Genomic DNA, 17,986 nt, shown 5'->3' with positions numbered 1-17,986 from the left:
ATCACTAACTTCAAATTACCTCACATCACCAGCGACAATAATATCGCCCGCTTAGTGGCGCTGGATCCAAGCAGCCATAACTTCAAATTACCCAGTCGGAACAATAGTTAGTCACTGGTCACTAGTAACCAGTCCATTGTACTCGAGTGCCAGCTTCTCCCAGCAGCCAGCAAAACTTCTGCAAAATGGTACAGAAAGCATGGAGAATCATCCCAAGGCCACTACTGGAGACCATCCTCAACAACCACGCTCAACATCACCGTGTCCCACAACCCCTCATTCTCCACGGTCCTCGCGGCGTTGGCAAAACCACCCTCATCCTTGAACGTACGAGAAAATATGCTCTCACTATCTTCAACTCTTATTATTCATCACAGTTGGAATTTAATGGTTTTTTTTTTTTTGGAGCAGGTTTGCTGGATGATTGGAATACTGGACCTCATGTAACAGGGTATGTGGACTTTGCAGAGAATATGAGAGATCAGCACCCAAAGTATGGCTGTTCATTTCCATGGGCATCATGGTCAAATTGTCAGCCGCAGCCGGCACTTTTGTCTCTCAGAAATCAGCTTGAAGAAAGCCTTGAGTCCATGGTTATAAGGGGTATAAAGTTGGGTAAAATTAGTTCGCATCAAATATTTACTACTATTAACAAATGGCATAATCCCACTACAGCAATTGAAAGGATTTGTGGGTTGAATGTCATTAATAGTTTAAGAATTAACTCAAAAAGGGACGTCGTGAAAAGGGATGATTCTAAGAGGAGGAAAAGTAAGGTATCTGCAGTTGCTGCTGCTAGTTCTTTGTCTAGTTTATTGAATTTGTGGGATAGGGCTGTTTTTCAGCTATCTGTTCGATTAAATGCCAAAGAGAGTTTTGGGGGGGATGTGAGTTTGGTGGAGGATTCGTATTATAGGGAAGCAATGGCTGCATTGGAGTTGGCTAAGGAGGTTATAAAAGTGCAGCAAGGGTGGAGAGCTAATGCTATTAAGCATTTAAATGAGACAGGTGGCTTTTCAAGGCCTTTAGGCCATTCAGCAACTGATTGGCCTTGTTTATTGCTTGAATTATTGTCTTCTGCTGCTGAAGTAGGTTACTTTCAGGTAACTCCCAAGTAGAATGCATTTCTGTATTTTCTGTTTTGCTTCTCCTGATCAGTTTCTTGAAAGAATTTGCCGCGAATAAAAGAAAATAGGGAGTAAGAAATTGTAATGGAATGCTGTAGGTAATGGATAGTATTCATGAATGTTAGCAAGTCTATGAAACTGCTAATTAGTTAATAGAAGATATCTAATGATTGTGTTGTATATTTGAAATTTGAGGAGTTCGAAATGCTTGCAAGATACGTCCACTATAATGGCTCTTATCTATTACCTTTTTTGTGGGAGTTATTTTATAGGTTTTTTTTTTTGTCAGAATTGGTAGTTATTCACTTTTCTTACTTGGTTTTATTTTATTAATTGTAGCCAAAGCTGGTGATAAACAACATTGATGTCCTAAAGAATGCAGTTTTGACAGATGATACTACTGTGAATGCATCCATGTATCATGACAGCTTTATATGGAGGACTATAGCTCTGTGTGTGAATGAGAGATGTCTTCCTGTGATTCTTGTGACGTCAGATAGGTAACAGTTTCAACCATTCCCCAACATTACTGGTTGAGAATGGTGGCTATTTGTTTGTCCTGTGCATGCTTTCTACCTTGTTGTTTTCCTGACTGAGTTGTCATTTCTATTTGCACATTGAGTTAGCAAGCCTGCACCTCATAGTTGCACATCAGATTTTTTAGTTCCTTTTTATCATATGTTCAACTTTATAAGCTACCAATTCATTTCTTTTGTCAAGTGCAAGATTCTATGTCCTGATTCTTCATGACTTTATTTGGAGTTTGTCAAGAACAAGATATGCCTGGTCACAAGGTCAGTTTGCATTTTTTCTGACCTAGGGAATTATTGGTTTAAAAATTCATAAAGCCACTCAATGTCCAGGACTACTGCCAAGCCCACTTAGCCCTTCCTAGCTTGCGGGACGCTTATGCGCTGGGTCTGCTTTAGTCCCTTATGGACAATATGTGATACCAGCTTACTGTAGATTGTTAAAAGTTTTCTTTCCCCCTGCTGATAGATAGTTCATTTATAATCTTACTTCTCTGGATGTCAGAGCACCAGAATTAGGAGATAACACAGGATTTCTTAATCATCAATTGTGGTCTTGGTCTGTTCAGCTACTAAAATGGCATCATCAAATTTTTTTCACTTGAAACTACAAGTCATCAAATATTCCGTATTTTACTTCAATTGTGCGGTTGATAACTTATAGGAGGAAACATACTAATTGTGTCAATTTAGTGATTTTTGAAGTGGAATGTTAATGACAGCAGATATGCATATCTTGATGTTTTCCTACTCCTTTTACTCTATTTCATTATAACACTGTTAGAGTGCTGCCAGGTATAGTACAAGAAAAAGGAATGGCTACAAGACTAGAAAGTGAAAACTCAAATGTATTTAATAAATGTGTTCAGTTCCAACATGGATTTTGGACTTTGATGGTTATAGAGTTAAGAAACAATTGTTTAATAACTTTTTATTTAATAGAATTTAGAATATTTAGATGGGTTGGGTGGTTTGGGGGAGGGAGTCTAAGTGAGTGGTGCCGGGTTTGAGCCCTCCCGTTTACAATATAAAATTTTTTTAAAAAAATTAGAAATATTTAGAACTTTTGATCGCTAATTTAACTTAAACAGAAATTCAGAATTGTAAATCTGTTAGCTTTTCTTCTGTATGAAGTATGAACTTTTATAAGTAAAATTTTTATTAAAAGAAAGTGGTTGCATTTTTTTCACAACCCAAAGCTGAGAGTGTGACGTCTAGTTATTCAAGAATGTGAAACTGTACCCATGTTAGATTACCTATCATAGCAGGACAGGCTAAACTATAGGCTTGTTAAAGTAGGTCCACATCCCCCGAGAGGAAGTTAGTGATCATTCTGTTGTGAAGTTCTAGAATTTTCAATCTCACAGTTCAATTTGTTCTGTATTTCAGATACCATTATTTGACTCTGTTTTATTTAATTAACTGGTAGAATTTGATCGATTCAGTGGAATTTTTTGTAATTTGAGTAATTTCTTAAAGTGCTGTACATCTTATACTTCTTTTAGTGGTGATAGTCCCTTTGTAGTTATGAATATTGCATATTGCTGATTGTGTGGATTTTCAGAAATCCTGTAACTAAATAATTCTAGAGAAGATTAGAAGTTTTAAGATTGGTAGGAGAATCAGAAGTTAGAAGTGGAATTTGGTAGTGCTGCCAGCCCGTCCCTTTTTCAGATGTCATTAGCAGTGTGTGATTCATGAGTCCAACCCCTCAAAATCTTCCGTTTCTTGCTTGATCAAAGAGTAGTATAGAAGCATAAAATTTTTTATAATTATATCTTAAACCTTTCCATCCAACATTTACATTCTTTTTGGAGAATTAAGCTTCCTAAAAGTTTAGAAGTTTCATGTTTTGTGTGACAATTGCTTATTTACATGTCTAATTTGGAAAAAATGAAACCTTTTAAACTTTTTACAATTAGAAATAATTTGTTGACGGATTAATGAATTTGATTGAAATGGCAGTGATTTAGCTTCTGTGCTAGATCTTGCACATACCTAAGCATTTCTTGACAGTTGCCCATTCTGCTTTATAGCCAGCAACAATAAGATAAAATTCTTGCAGATCCCTTTGATCAAGTACTAAAGTTAATAAAGGACCAACTGTTTCATTGCATGCTTAGACTAATCCCTGGGCAAATTTGACAGGTTCTTTGGTGGTTCATAGTCTGACAGATCTTCAATGCTCTTGCTTTACTTTTTGATGGTCTATTCAAGCTTCCATTTTCATAATTTGAGAAATCCTTGGTGTAAATGGACCTTTTTGTAATAACAGGCAAAAGGTGTCAACAGGCCCTAATGAAGCTTCCCAGCCTTTTTATGCCTAATGCTAACTTTCCCCTTTATTTGAATGAATCCAAATTTTTGCTACTTTTTCATACACAATTTCATTTTCTCTTTTATATATTCTTCAATTGATTAATAAAACTAAGAACACGTGATATGTGCTTGCAGCTACTACTCTTCCCAAGCTTTTATTGATTATGGATTTCCAGATATTTTCATCTCTCGTGAGGTAACAGGAACTCTTTTGTGTGTACCTGCATGTGTATTTGATGGTCCTGAATATTGTTAGAATCTTTTTTCTTGTAAATATGTATGTATAAAAATGTCCATATCAATGAACAGACTGTTGGTAGTTATAGTTGGAAATCAGATGCAGTTCTTTGCAGTTTACCCAGTGATCGTCTGTTCTTAGGCAGTGAATTTTTTGAATATATTCTGAATATGATAGTTAAAGTGATTTGTGGTGTTCACCAATGATTATGAGTCTGGGTGATTGAGTTCATAAGAAAAATGCAGACATTTGGGTGGACTCCAGCCGAAGCCAATATGCACATGGTTAACGATTACTTTACTCAAGCTGAGGTACAATTGTGATGACTATTAGTTTTTCTTCAAGATGAGTTTTTAGTTGCTCTGACAATGTTGTGCACTTGTTGAAATTGCAGTGGAATTTAATTGTTGAGACCCTAGGGCCAAGTCCACGGCACCTTTTTGAGGTTTATGCACTCAAGCTTAGTAACTATTACAATAAGTAAGTAGTAATAGTAATGCATGTTTCATGATATGAAATCGGTGATATTGGATTCATGGATTTTGTGGAGCGTTTTCTATTTAATCGTTTACTTATTGATTGTCAATATTCTACTTTTATTTGTATTAATCATTTGGTACTCTGTAGATACGTTAACAACATGGTAGTTCATAAGAAATAAATCCCTCAATCTAAATGAGATCTTGGTGTACATCAATAAGCTATCACCTACCTAAATGAAACAGCTATATTGTTGGACAAAGTGTTCATTTTTTCTCACATTAATTCTAAACACTATTCCTTGTGGGATGATTATGTTTCTTTCAGTCACAATGACTTCAAAAATGTTACTATTTTAGCAGATCTAAAAACTCATGTAGAACTTGCAATAGTATTATGTACTTAATTTAGTTTGATATGTCTGACTTGAACATATGTCTTTTTTTCCCGGTCACCTTTCCGTGGTAATATAGCATGTGTCAGGCAGAAAAACAAATTATGGCATTTAATTATTTAGTTTCAAATGAAAGTTCATTTCCCTGGTTGATGCATGAGAGGCTGAAAGTAGACATTGGAGCTCCATATGAGTAGGTTAGAAATGTTCACATTTTGATGTTTACTATAAACATTGTTGGTGTAAAAAGCCTCTCCCAGTGTATCATCCCCTCCCCGCCCGGCCCCCCCCTCCCAGGCTCTCTCTCCCCCATTTAACCAGAGTATAATTATTTTATGTTTTTTGTTAATTTTTCTGCTCGTGTTCCTACTGTAGGGTCATGGATGAGAAAGGTAGTACCTTTGAAGACATTGTGGATGCATACTTGGCATATCTGCAAGTAAGTTCCTTGATTAGCTACTGCTTTGTATGGTATTTGAAGTTCTGCTACATAAAGTTGCTAGCAATTTGGAGCCGAGTTGCTTTGATGATTTTTCTGTACGTGTTTGGGAAATAAAACTAATTCCAAATATTGATAGCCTTATGCGCCTAAGTACACTTAATTTGAGTTGCTCAACATTGTTCTTTGTCCATGCTTTTGCATTACCTCATTTCCTCTAGGAGTCAAGAGTAGACTGCTAGAGAAATGAACTTCTGAAAAAATCTTAAAAGGAAAAAGTCTTCTATGGAAATTATGTTAGGCATAAGAAAATTGATCACTATATATGTGGGTGGTTCCTGCTTATTGGTTAATCATGCTTGTTTAAACAAATGTGGTCATAGGAGAAGCAAATTGTTTTGATACAACGCAAGATTCTGAGAGACTAAGGATATCTTTTGAGTTGCCAAGAGACATAGTGTAGTTTTGCTATATAAGGACACATCTTTTCTTGTTTGATTTTTGGGGATGATCTAGTCTACATTAATGTTTCTCCTCTTTCTTCCTTCTCTCCTCTCTCTTCCTTCCTGTAACACAACATCACATGCTGGATAAAGATTGAAAATTTGATCTACTATCAAATATTTTTTTATATGAAAAATAACAGGTGGCAAGCACAAATTCGTGTTTCTATGAGATGAAATCAAAGAAGAGGAAAATGTATTTGATTCTCAAAACCAGAATTTATGTGGAAAGAATCAGAACTTTTAGTTATAACCATTATCTTGTCAAGTTCCTTAGTCCTCAATGATAGTTTAGTGAGTTCCATGCCTTAATTACCTTCCAATTTAGTAGAATGATTTCCTGCATTGGATTCACCTAAGTAACGTGATGGTGTAATGTAAGCATCAAACTTTTCAAAATAGGTTTGCACATTTAAACTTCAAGGGGACAACTTGAACTCTAAACACTCCTAATAAGAGGTTTTATTCTAATCTCTTTAACCCTAGGAAGGGGACCTTATCTAAAACTAATGCCCAAGCCGAAGTAGTAATTCAAAATTTGCTACTGCAAGATAATTATGACTGTCCTAGTCAAATATACTTTAACTAAAGCTATTTCTGTTGAGTAGTCAATCCAATATGATTCAGGAACAAGAGGTAACATGAACAAGTGGCCTGTACCCCTCCACCTTATAAGGCCAATTTGGCTGTAAGAACATCAGCTTTTCAGACTGGTCAGAACCATTGCTTCTAAGGAGGGATTCTTGAGTTTACTGAGTGTGGTCTTTTTGTTATCATTTTATGCCTGTACTTGCAACACTCAATATTCAAATTTCTCCCTTACATCCTAAAGTTAAACTGAAGAATTGCTCCATATATCAGCTTGGTCTTGCTTAACAAAATGAAGTTAAATTGCTGTCCTATTGAATCCAAATTAACAGAGAATTAATTGAAGCGTGTCACATTTGATGTTTGTGCCGTATGGCATCAAGATATGTGGTAATAAAGTTTTAATCTTTTGTGCCAATATTAATCTCTTCACAACTGTCACTTATTTGCAATCAGAACCCATAGCATTATCTCTGTTATGTCTTTACAGCTCAGCTACATTATTTTTGTGGTGGTACAAATTATTCTTCAAGTTAATAATCCAGTTCAACATGAACCTGCCATATCAGCTTTTACTTTGAATTTTTGTATTTCATTTGCATTACATCTGAGGGGACTATGCAGTTTGATGGTGTTGTTGAGTCTTGGCTCGTGACCAAATGAATACGGTGAAGTGACAAAAAGAAAGATATCTCTATATAGACTTGAAAAATCTTCCTCTAATGAATTTGACTACCATTGTCTTTACATGAACAAGCAAAAAAGAAAGATCTAAACAATAAGCATACAAATTTTCAAGCCCTAGACAAGGAATTGCTTTTTCTGGATATTCTCGAAGCAAGAAATAGATTTTGTGATGATGATACTAAAAATGAATATTTTCCTAAAATGTGTGATCCTTTCTCAAAAGGTGCATACTGCAGAAGAATAAAAAAAAAAAAAAACTTTCAACTGCTATAACTGTGATAGACAATTTAAGAGAGGCAATTTAAACCAAAATCATAATGAAAGTAACTCTTCTAAAACTAGGCGAAGAGTACCTGTGATACGCATGTTAGAGAGAACTTATCACCTGTTTGAACTTCAGTAATGTTGATTAAGTACATAGAGCTCTCTATAATGAGGGCAAACCATTTATGTAATTGGAAGTTCCAAAGAGACAAATTCTCTTCTTATATTAGAAAATTGTGTTAGTGCGCATGTTGCTAGCATACTATGTATAGGTGCTTTAATAATATATGTTGAACACAGCAACCTGCCTTATTATAAGGGAGAAGCCTGTCACAAGTAGAACTTACCTGAAGAACCACTAATGAAGCAAAACCTCAGATCAGAAAAGTAATTAGACAACAAAAAGTAGTATGTAAGATACATCTTCAGGAGATATTTTTGGTTAAATTGCCAATTATAAGTTTTGTATCCTTTTGACTTTCAAACACCTTCAACTTGTCATTTGCATAGTGGACATCCTGAATGCGTTCACTTGTGCAAAATGAAACATTCTGTACTTAAATTTTTAGCAAAAAAGAGATCATGCTAGAAGGACCAAGAAATCATAGTCCTCTAATCAATAACAATGTAATGAAAGTGCACAAGTTTTGCAATTGTTATTTTCTGGTGCTAATTAGACCACCTCATGAAGCAATGAAATAATATTTCCTCCACAAGCACTAGAAACCAGAAAATCCTTGATGTAAATAATTTGACATTAGCACACTCTTATTTGTGCTTTAGACAACTTTCGATCTAAACTGTTCATTACATTCTTTCTTCTCCTTTAGTTAACTGTAGTTGATCCTGCGATGGAAAAAGCACTTCTGCACTTGCAAAAGTTCGCATTGGATGCACAAAGTGGAAAGGTTTCAAAAGACAGATTGCGGTTTGGTGCTCCCTGGAGACATCCTCCACATACAGACGATCCTTCCATATGCCACCAGTGGGCTAAGATTCAACTGCTGGACTTTGTTCAGTCTCTAGTCAACACAGAATTTGGGGTACTCCTTTCATATTTCTCTTAGCAACTTACAATTTTTTTTAACTGCCAGTTATTATGATATTGTCCTCGTGATTCTTTTTTTAACTAAGTTTCTTGTCCCTTTTTCCATTTAACTAGTCAAGTTGAAAAACAAGAATGAGTGAATTTTTGCCATGAGGTTCTACAACTTGTATTCTCCACTTGACGGATTCCTTGATTCAATAATCAAAAGTATAGATACTTAAAGTGCAAGGAATTATATTTTCTTTATTCAAGTTGCATTAAGTTCAGAAACAAGCCAATTTTCACTTGTCTAAGCAGATTTTTCTTGAATGCGTGATGGCATGGTTTTTATTTTGATGTGATGGGGAATTATGAATGCTGCCTCTAGCATTGCTTTTGTTTAGAGAATAATGTATTGAATCAGATAAATGCAGCAGTTCTGCAATGCATTTCCAAATGCAATAATAGAGATCAGAATATGTTTTAACTAATTGTTTCATGAAATGATAAAAAAGTAAATAAACAAAAAATTTTGTGACCTTCAGTTAACCTATCAGGTACCAGTTACTAAATGTCTGTTTACCTTTTATATCCACATGTCCAGGTAATGTGTCTGAAGTGATATAGATGTAGGACGAATTTATGTTCTTTAGGAGCATGAGTGTTACCTCGAAAGAGCAATGAGAATTGTCTTAGAATAGAAGATGTAAAAAATCTGAAAGAGATGTAAAAGATGAGATCAGTTTTGTAGGTGAACAGCTAGGATAAAAAGCTGACATCAAGGGTGAGACGAAGAACAAGCATTTTATTTTTATCTCTAGAGTACTTAGAAGAGAGTAAAATATGTAAAGTCACCCTGGGCGCCATCTAGGAGCTTGGTCATCATTTGAATCCATGTGTCATTCATTCTCACTAAATTTCTACCTGTAGTAGTTGAGTTCCTTAGCCCCTGTAAGTGCTCTATTACAACTTTGTAGTGGAAGATTGTATGTAGCCATATGTTGTCTTTACTGTTAAGTAAACAAATGTTATCTTCCAATTTGGCTATTTGTTGTCCTTCCAAAAAGATAAATTATTTGGATGATTGTGTAATTGCACGTGTTTGTAATTCAGAGTCAAAAAGTCAATCCTGAAAGTTACATGGCATGACTAAAGAATGTAGTTGAACCTTCTCACTAAATGGCATGACTAAAGAACATAGTTGAACCTTCTCACTAAATGGGTATAGTTTTCTGACTCTGGTCTCTGGCTGACTATAAGATTCTTGGACTTGTACATAGCCATTGATCCCTGGATAAAGCCCAACTAGCATTCTCCCAAAGGTCTTTCTTCAGTTGCATCAGAAATTGATGCAGAAGGTCCAACTTATGTGCTGAAGTAAGCATGTACAGATTTCTACCCTTTGAGCTTCTTAACTAGTATCCATTGATGCATCACTGGTGCCGAAATGCCGAAATTCAGCAAGAGAAACCTAAAATTCACCAATTTTGTTGCATGAATTGGTACTAGTAAAAAATCTGGATCAGTATGAGTAACCTGGTATGTTCCCAGTTTGCTCTGACAAATGTTGTCTACCAGTCTCAACAACATTGCCTTCCAATTTTGCTGTGTGTTTTCCTCCAGACGAATCCATGCAGCCTTAATAAATGTTTTGTTGGTCCTGAAATTTGTAAGCATTTGACTGAAGACGTTTGATGTCACATTTCCTTCATTAAATGTTTACCATGTATATATGCCAGTGGATTTCTTCCAAAAGCACACATTCATATTGTGAAATTCATCGCAGGCCATTGCCCTAGCTCAGAAGTTTTCTGTCTCATCTTTAGACTTTCCAACACTTTTGCTTTGCTGTCATGTACTGCAGGTTAACTATCTAGCCGACTGTAGTCTGGAGATCTTGGATGATCCTTCAGCTGTTGCCTTGTTAGAGGTACTTATTTGATGTTCAATTTTTTTTTTTTTTTGTAATGTTCGTTTCTTCATAAATTTCTTCTTTATGAAGAACGTGGGATTGCTTATTGGTATGTTCATATTTTCATTACCAAAGAGCATTTGCCACATTATATTCCCTATTGATTTGTTCACCTATCTTGCTTCCATTCAACTATTGATCTAGACCTCTTCAATTCAGAATTCATTAGGCATTTATTAATATTTCGGAATTAATTGGTAGTTGTGCTATTATAATTTTATCTATTGCAATATAACCTTCAATTTATATTCTCTCATTGTTTGACGGTGTAACTCAAATTTGAAGTTGACTAAATTGATTAGTCAAAGGATTTAGGCAACTACAAAAATATGGTCGTCTCTTTCTCTCTCTCTCTCTCTCTCTCAGTTTACAGGTTTATTTTCTTTCCTAGGTTGGTTTGCTTTATGCCCAACGTGACCCTTCATTCATTCGCCCCATAACACGTGGTATCCAGAGATGCCTTGCGAGATGGTAAGAGGTGGTTGTGTCTTGCCACAACTTTAGAAGCATCAAAGAAGCATTTCATAACTTACTAGTAATTTGCAGGCTTGTTCAGCAGCGGCTGCAAATGAATTTTAAGCAATCTGTTGAGTTCCTTTGGCAAGGAAGTGTAAGGGGACGCAGTTATCGCCATTTGATGTTGCAAATACGCTAAAACATGGATATGACAGGTGCTTGTTTTCTTCTGGTAATAAAGTTATACTTTGTACATTACTTGGTGCTTGGACCTCTATGTTTATGAATTGCATAGGCCTGATTATGTGGTTAACCATAGATTTATAGTAGTCATTCTTAGCGACCAAAGCTAGCACTTCTCTATTTCTTGGTGAGGCAAAAAGCAAAAATAATAACTCAAGACAATTTGTCAAGTCCCAGGTTAGTACCTGAAGTTTCTTTTTTAAACTTCCCAGGCCCTGTTCAAGCTATGTTAACACAGACTCTCCTCCCAATCCCAGAGCACCTGTTTCAACATGACACAACTCAGGTGCCGGATAAATGTCTGAAATGGTCAGACTCCGTTGGGTGCATTAAATAATGTTTGAGGCTTATGGCTGCATCAACTGCTATTCACCACTGTTGTTGATGTTGGAGGGGAAGAACTAATCTACAGTTTGTTGAGATTGGAAGAGGATGGAGGACCAATTGAACTAAAAGTGATGTGCTAGCATGGATTCTACTATTAAATCTGTCTACTGATGGGAATATGGCATCTGTGGTGATGAAATTGATTGCACGATGCCTCACTAGGGGGTTTTGGAGGGTTCAATTCATGTAATCAATGAGTTCATCAATGAGACATGATGAGATGCTACCCGGAAAGAGGGGAAGATGAAGATTTTTTTTTTTTTTTGGGGGAAAAGATGCAGAGGATAATTTAAAATTGAGGAATATTAATAGCTCAACCTTAGAGTAGCAGTTGGACTTGATGTACTAGATGGGGCAATCCATGGAGAAGAGTACAAGGTTTTGCAGAGTAGCCTGCTGGTGAATCATTGGATATTTTTTATCCAATGAATTGGTAATTCGCCTCATTCGATCTCCAATCAAACATAGAATATACCTTATCTCATTTGATTTCCAACAAAACATAGGACCTCACTTTTTCTTAAGACAACTTGATTTAATCCAAAACTAACTAAACACTAGATAACAACAAGATTACTAATTCTAGAATTACTCAAACTAGAATGAGTTGTTCAAAGATGATTAATTCTGTCTCATCCAATCAGGGAAACAAACACACTCCTTGGACTTTAAGTCACCAACCAATTGGGCCATATTTTATGCCAGTGCATAAGAGTACAAGACAGATTTTTCCACTAGCATGCTGATGAAATGTAATCTTTTACTTTGCAATGGATTTTCTCGAAAACGTGTTTGAGGAAGACGAAATTCAAATCATCAGTACAAAGAGTCCAACAAGATCACGCGTACTCAATCATTGAGCGTTGCATACCCTATCTCATGATTCATGAGTCATAAGCCAGTTCATACCAACAAAATGAACTGAAGCTTATGTAATCAAAGCTTTTGGTTTGAAGGGAAAATATTACAAATTTGAAAGTTAATGCTTGATTGGTGGCTGCTGCTTTATTCATTTTCAAATACCTTAAATCATTTTCGATTTTTCTTTTTTTTTTTGATAAACAAATAAATTTAGTAAGTGCACGAAGAGAAAAGGTATAATCCACTAAGCCCACAATATATTCTAAATACACCCTTGACTTTTCCTTATTCTGTTTGCAATATACTCCTAGATGTTCTTTCCTCTGCTTGATTTCCGATAAAAAAAAAAAGTACACCAAGTCAGCCCAAAAAGAAATTATACTCCGGATTAATAGATTAGATTTTAAAAATATTTGTCGACTATATGGTCTCCAGTTATTACGTAAAGTATACCAAGTCAACCCAAAACTTGAAACATGGTCACGAGAGAAACTAATTTTTTTAAACGTTTTTTTAGGTAAAAACCCCCGAAAACTTTATTGATGATTTTAATGTTTACATCATTTCTTGCTGCAGAAAAAAAAAACTGATACGATAAACTTTTCTATAATGAACAATTTTTAATAGAGTATCACATATTCTAACAGTTCCCTTATGTTGCACCAATACATTTTAGCTAATTTTTACCTATCAATGTGAAATTCAAGAAATATTTGAATGGGTGTCAAAAAAGTTCATTTGCACTGAATCAGCCTAAATCTTGACACCTTTTGGCTTTTTATGTCAGCTGTAGCAAACAAACAATCAAAAGCAATAAAAAATGGATCCCAGCCAATTAATGAGACTTTTATTTCTTGAAAAGGAGCCAACATGACAACTTTGATTTCCATTCTTCAATGACCTTCGCTCTCTTTTCTTCCTCTCTTGAGGAATTCAAATTCTCCCTTTAAATAGTACAAACATCATAGGCAGTTTCTCTTCCTCCTCCGCCTTCTTCCATTCTATTTCCCTTGTTTGAAACCATTTGCCATAGTCTCATATTGCCTATATGCAGCAAACGTAATCATCCACTCTAGATCAGAAGGATTTATCTCCTCTCAAGAAACACAAGGAGGATTATTCAATCATCAACACGAAATCTGCACGAAGGTATTAATATATTCAATTTGTCGATCTCTTAACGATAATGTCTTTAATTCATCGCGTTAAATACAACCATAAATTGGTGCCTTTCTGTCTTCTCTATTTTCACCCTAAATTTGAATTCTCTCATTAATTTCAATTTGAATTCTCTCAAACATTCCCAGTTTTTTGTTGCTAGCTTAATTGTAATCTCCAAAATACATAGTGCCAATGTGAAATCAAACTCTTCAATTAGGAATAGGGAAAAAGTGCAATATCATCTCAAAGACACAAAAGTAGGACCAATGGACGGTCAATATAGGCCCAACAGACTGTGGAAGACTATGATACAAAGGCTAAGATTCAAAATGGTGGCCTGTTGTGGATCCTCAATCAATCTAATGGTCTCTGACAGTACAGTTTGTGAAGAAGAAGCAGCCCTTGCCCATGAGTCACACGAAACCGAGGAGGAACTACAGCCCATGATGGCTAATGTGGGCCGTAACATAGAGGCCAGGGGTATAAGTTTGGCCACGTTATTAGCTGCCGAGCGTCAATTGCGTAAAGTGGGTCCCAGAAAACATAAGAAGCCGTTGATGCGATTATTCGAAGAAATTGACGGCGTGGATTCAAAGAAGGGCAAGTGGTATAAAGGAGGGAATGATAACTTGTGTTGCGTGTGCATGGTGAGGAATAGAGGTGCAGCTTTTATACCCTGCGGGCACACCTACTGTAGAGAATGCTCGAGAGCGCTGTGGCTCAAACGTGTGCCGTGTCCACTTTGCAACCATCCGATCAATCAAATCCTTGATATCTTCTAAATCATTCTCTTTTTTTTTTTTAGTTATTTTTTTATAATATAAGGGTTAGGTTTCGACTTTGGAATTTCTTACTTAAATTCTCTCTACCGTATCGTTCAATCTATCCCTTCCCTTCTAAATCAAACTCTTAACTGTTATTTAGTCGTGAGTGGCTTTTTTTTTTGGTTGGAAGAGTGATACTTTCTATCTTGTATTACCTAGGGCCTTTTCCTTGCTTTTCCTTTTGGAAACATTTTCTTGCGAGTCATGTAGAAGGACGGTGTATTGAAGACCTTGGCAATTAAAAAAAAAACACTAGTAAATAAGTTGCAAAAATCTGCCAATGGATAATGGTTCGTGTTTCTAGTAGCCACTAAGCATACGTTACATGCAATAGGAGGTAGGTTTTTTTTTTTTTTTGTCTTGAATTGAACTGAATATAATTACGTGTATAACCATTTGAGAAAGTTTAATTACATAAAGACTAAAATGGCAGTTATATGTTTGAAATATAATAAATTTCTGATGTAAACTTGAATAATGAATAAAAACATTACTCGTGATTCATAAGTAATCATAATAAAAATAATTCCGTGCTAATATACGGACTAAATACTAGTATATGATAATACAATTTATGTGGAACAAATCTGCTGTAGTGAAGGTATTTGCATTACATTTTTTTACGGTAATAAAGAGCTCTTTATTTTTGTTTCTTTCAGTTTTGCTTAAACAAGATTCTAGAGTAACAGAATACAAAGCAAGGTACAAGTTTTAGAAGCCTTGATATCAACTTTGGATAGATTAATGAACGAATTTGGGTGTAAGAAACAAGTTTCATCAAGTTATTTGAACCTATTGGAGGTTTTCTAACTGAAAAAAAAAAAAAAAACACTCTTGTTGATAAAATGGTTGGTTATAACACCATCATCTAATTAACAAGAAAGTAAGAATGACTTATACTAATATGAAATGTCTATTCGGTCCTACATCACATATTTGCTCCAGAAAATTTGCTTATTTTTTTCCCTTAAGAAAAGAATGTGTGATATTTTTGCTGTCTAAAATTGTTCATGTAGGATTAGCCACCTGTGTTATCTAACCAAAAGAGAATTGATTAGCACAAAAACTTTTGACAAGGACGACTTTCACCTTTGCAATAACTTCCACTTCAATGCGGAAGACATATTAAGATCTTTAACTAATTTTTTCTCTCTTTAAGAACCCAAAATTCATCCGTTACATTGGTGATAGTGCAGATCTTGCAGCTAAGTCTACTAAACCAACTACTTTGATGTCCCATCAACATAAGCAATAAGACTTGGGACCTCAAAAAAAAAAAAAAAAAGAGCTAATTCTTAAATCATGATGTACTTGAGAGGGGTAATAAATCATCAATGTGAAACTAGATGAATGGATTTCTCGATCTTTAATAAGCTCTCATTGAATTGGGTGATTGTGCCTTTTTCAATGGATATCTCGAGATTTGGTAAGCTCTGGTTGAAGTGGATAGTTGTATCTTTTTTAATGGATTTCTCGAGTTTTGGTAAACTCTCTAAGTACAAGGACTTCTCGAATTTTGGTAAGCTTTCACTAAAATAAGTGGTTGTGCCTTCTTCAATAAATTTCTCGAGTTTTGGGAAGCTCTCATTAAAATACTCCCTCCCTTTTTTTATAACTGACGTTTAAGGTTTTGCACACCAATTAAGAAAAGTTTTTCATTGTTTAAATCTATACACTACTTTCCTTTTGTACCCTCATTAATTGTCCAATTCACCCATATTTTCTCTCACTAGAGTATTAAATGGTGCTGTTTTACTAGGCCAAAAGCAATGCAAACTAACTCCCACCAATTATGAAAAGAGAGATAAAAGGGTAAAATTGTGAAAAAATAATTAATGCTGCATGGGGATAATAAAACGACAGATAAAAGTACTTAAGAGCAAATTTCTTAAACGTCAGTTATAAAAAAAGGGAGGGAGTAGGTGGTTATGCCTTTTATGCCTCTTTCAATGGATTTCTCGAACTTTGGTAAGTTCTCATTGAAGCTAATGAGAGGACTTCTCAAGCCATGCTAAGGCTCCCATGAAAATTTGTGATTGCATCTTCTTCAACTTCTTGGTTATACTTCTTCAACTTCTTAAGTCTTGGGAGACTCTCATTGAAGCTTGATAGATAGATTTCTTAAGGTTTGGGAAGCTCTCAACTTCTCAACTTCTCATTGAAGCTTGATAGATAGACTTCTCGAGACTTGGGAGGCTTTCATTCAAGCAATGAAAGGAATTCTCAAACCATGCTAAAACTTTCAAAGAAGTTTGTGGTTGCACCTTCTTCAAGTTAAGCATAGTTATAGTAGAGTCTTTTCCAATGCAATGGGCTAGAAATACCCAACTTATCAATTTATCCTATAAACTACTAAAAGAAAAAACAAATCTAGGGCATGAATATCAATAATTATGATTTTACATATGGATAATTCCTCCCCAAGGGGTTGTGGGTTTTTTTTCTACCAGTTGGAGATCCTTTTACAATGATTAGCTGATGTTTCAAAATTTAATGTTTGGTTCATTAGAAGACACTCATAATTGTTGTTATAATTGAAATGGAGAGGGATTTTTAAAAGTTGATAGATAAGCCACCCTTATTGCCACTCTCGTTCAAGTAATGGATTCTAGCTATATCCATTTTAAAGGTATCAAAATGGGTGATTCGAACAAGTTTGGGTAGTCATAATGGTTAATGGGTAATGGAAATAATTGGGTTAATCCATTTATACTCATTTAAATAAATAGATATAAATGGGTACCTATTTATATCCATTTAATAAATGGGTATGGATATATCCAATTATCCATTTATGAGTCACTTAAGATTCTATTTATTTTTTTCTATTTTTTGCATGTTGTTTGACAAGAAATAATAATATTTTATTCTTATTAGATTGATAAGAAATTCAAATTTATTTGCTTAACACTCACTAAAAGTTGAATTTAAATATATAATCATTTTTAATGAGTATAAATAGGTGAGTCGAATCAACCCATTATCCATCAATTAAATGAATTTAATTGGGTATCACGCATTCAAAATTAATGAATGGATTTAGGCGGATTATTAGTGGGTGGATTTGGATGAGTCAACATAATTGGTTTGTGATTGACACTTCTACGAAAGATTTAGATCAAAATTGAACTTTAGGAAGAGAACGAGCCTCTTTTGTTCTCACAATCGCAACTATATGCCATCGATTCAATTACTAGACTTCGAAATCAAAACAAAATAAAAATTCATCAATTTCACAATAAATATCAGAGTATTTATAATCATTGAAAGAAAATACAAATGTAATGATTAGATCAAATGATTAAAATGCAGAGAAAGGAGAAATTCAGAGAAGCTCCTAGAATTGAGCAATTGACAATAAAAAATTTGATAAATATTGATTAAGAAAAGTAAAAAAAATGATAAAACCTAATTGGATGACTATACTAAATGAGTATAATGTGTTAATGCCATTACAAGCCTGATCGGTTAAGCTTCTTTAATTAA

The 17,986-nt window shown here is 34.9% G+C and overlaps 2 protein-coding genes across 2 annotated transcripts; both read left to right on the top strand.

Annotated features, from left to right (window-relative positions):
* Window positions 1–99: 99 nt before the first annotated feature.
* LOC113770069 lies at window positions 100–12,091 on the top strand. The gene is made up of 12 exons (XM_027314419.1): window positions 100–327; window positions 412–1,103; window positions 1,467–1,627; window positions 4,112–4,172; window positions 4,460–4,525; window positions 4,609–4,694; window positions 5,464–5,527; window positions 8,400–8,612; window positions 10,461–10,526; window positions 10,960–11,039; window positions 11,115–11,239; window positions 11,480–12,091. The coding sequence occupies exons 1-11, from the start codon at window positions 186–188 to the stop codon at window positions 11,221–11,223; spliced, it is 1,740 nt and encodes a 579-aa protein (XP_027170220.1). The 5' UTR covers window positions 100–185; the 3' UTR covers window positions 11,224–11,239; window positions 11,480–12,091.
* A 1,851-nt stretch (window positions 12,092–13,942) lies between these two features.
* LOC113771416 (probable E3 ubiquitin-protein ligase LUL4) lies at window positions 13,943–14,458 on the top strand. The gene has a single exon (XM_027315997.1). The coding sequence runs from the start codon at window positions 13,943–13,945 to the stop codon at window positions 14,456–14,458; it is 516 nt and encodes a 171-aa protein (XP_027171798.1).
* Window positions 14,459–17,986: the final 3,528 nt, after the last annotated feature.

The sequence above is a fragment of the Coffea eugenioides genome, chromosome 5 (assembly GCF_003713205.1).
Source record: "Coffea eugenioides isolate CCC68of chromosome 5, Ceug_1.0, whole genome shotgun sequence".
Taxonomy (NCBI): domain Eukaryota; kingdom Viridiplantae; phylum Streptophyta; class Magnoliopsida; order Gentianales; family Rubiaceae; genus Coffea; species Coffea eugenioides.
Note: the sequence above shows the minus strand (reverse complement) of the source record. Positions and strands in the feature narration are given on the sequence as shown.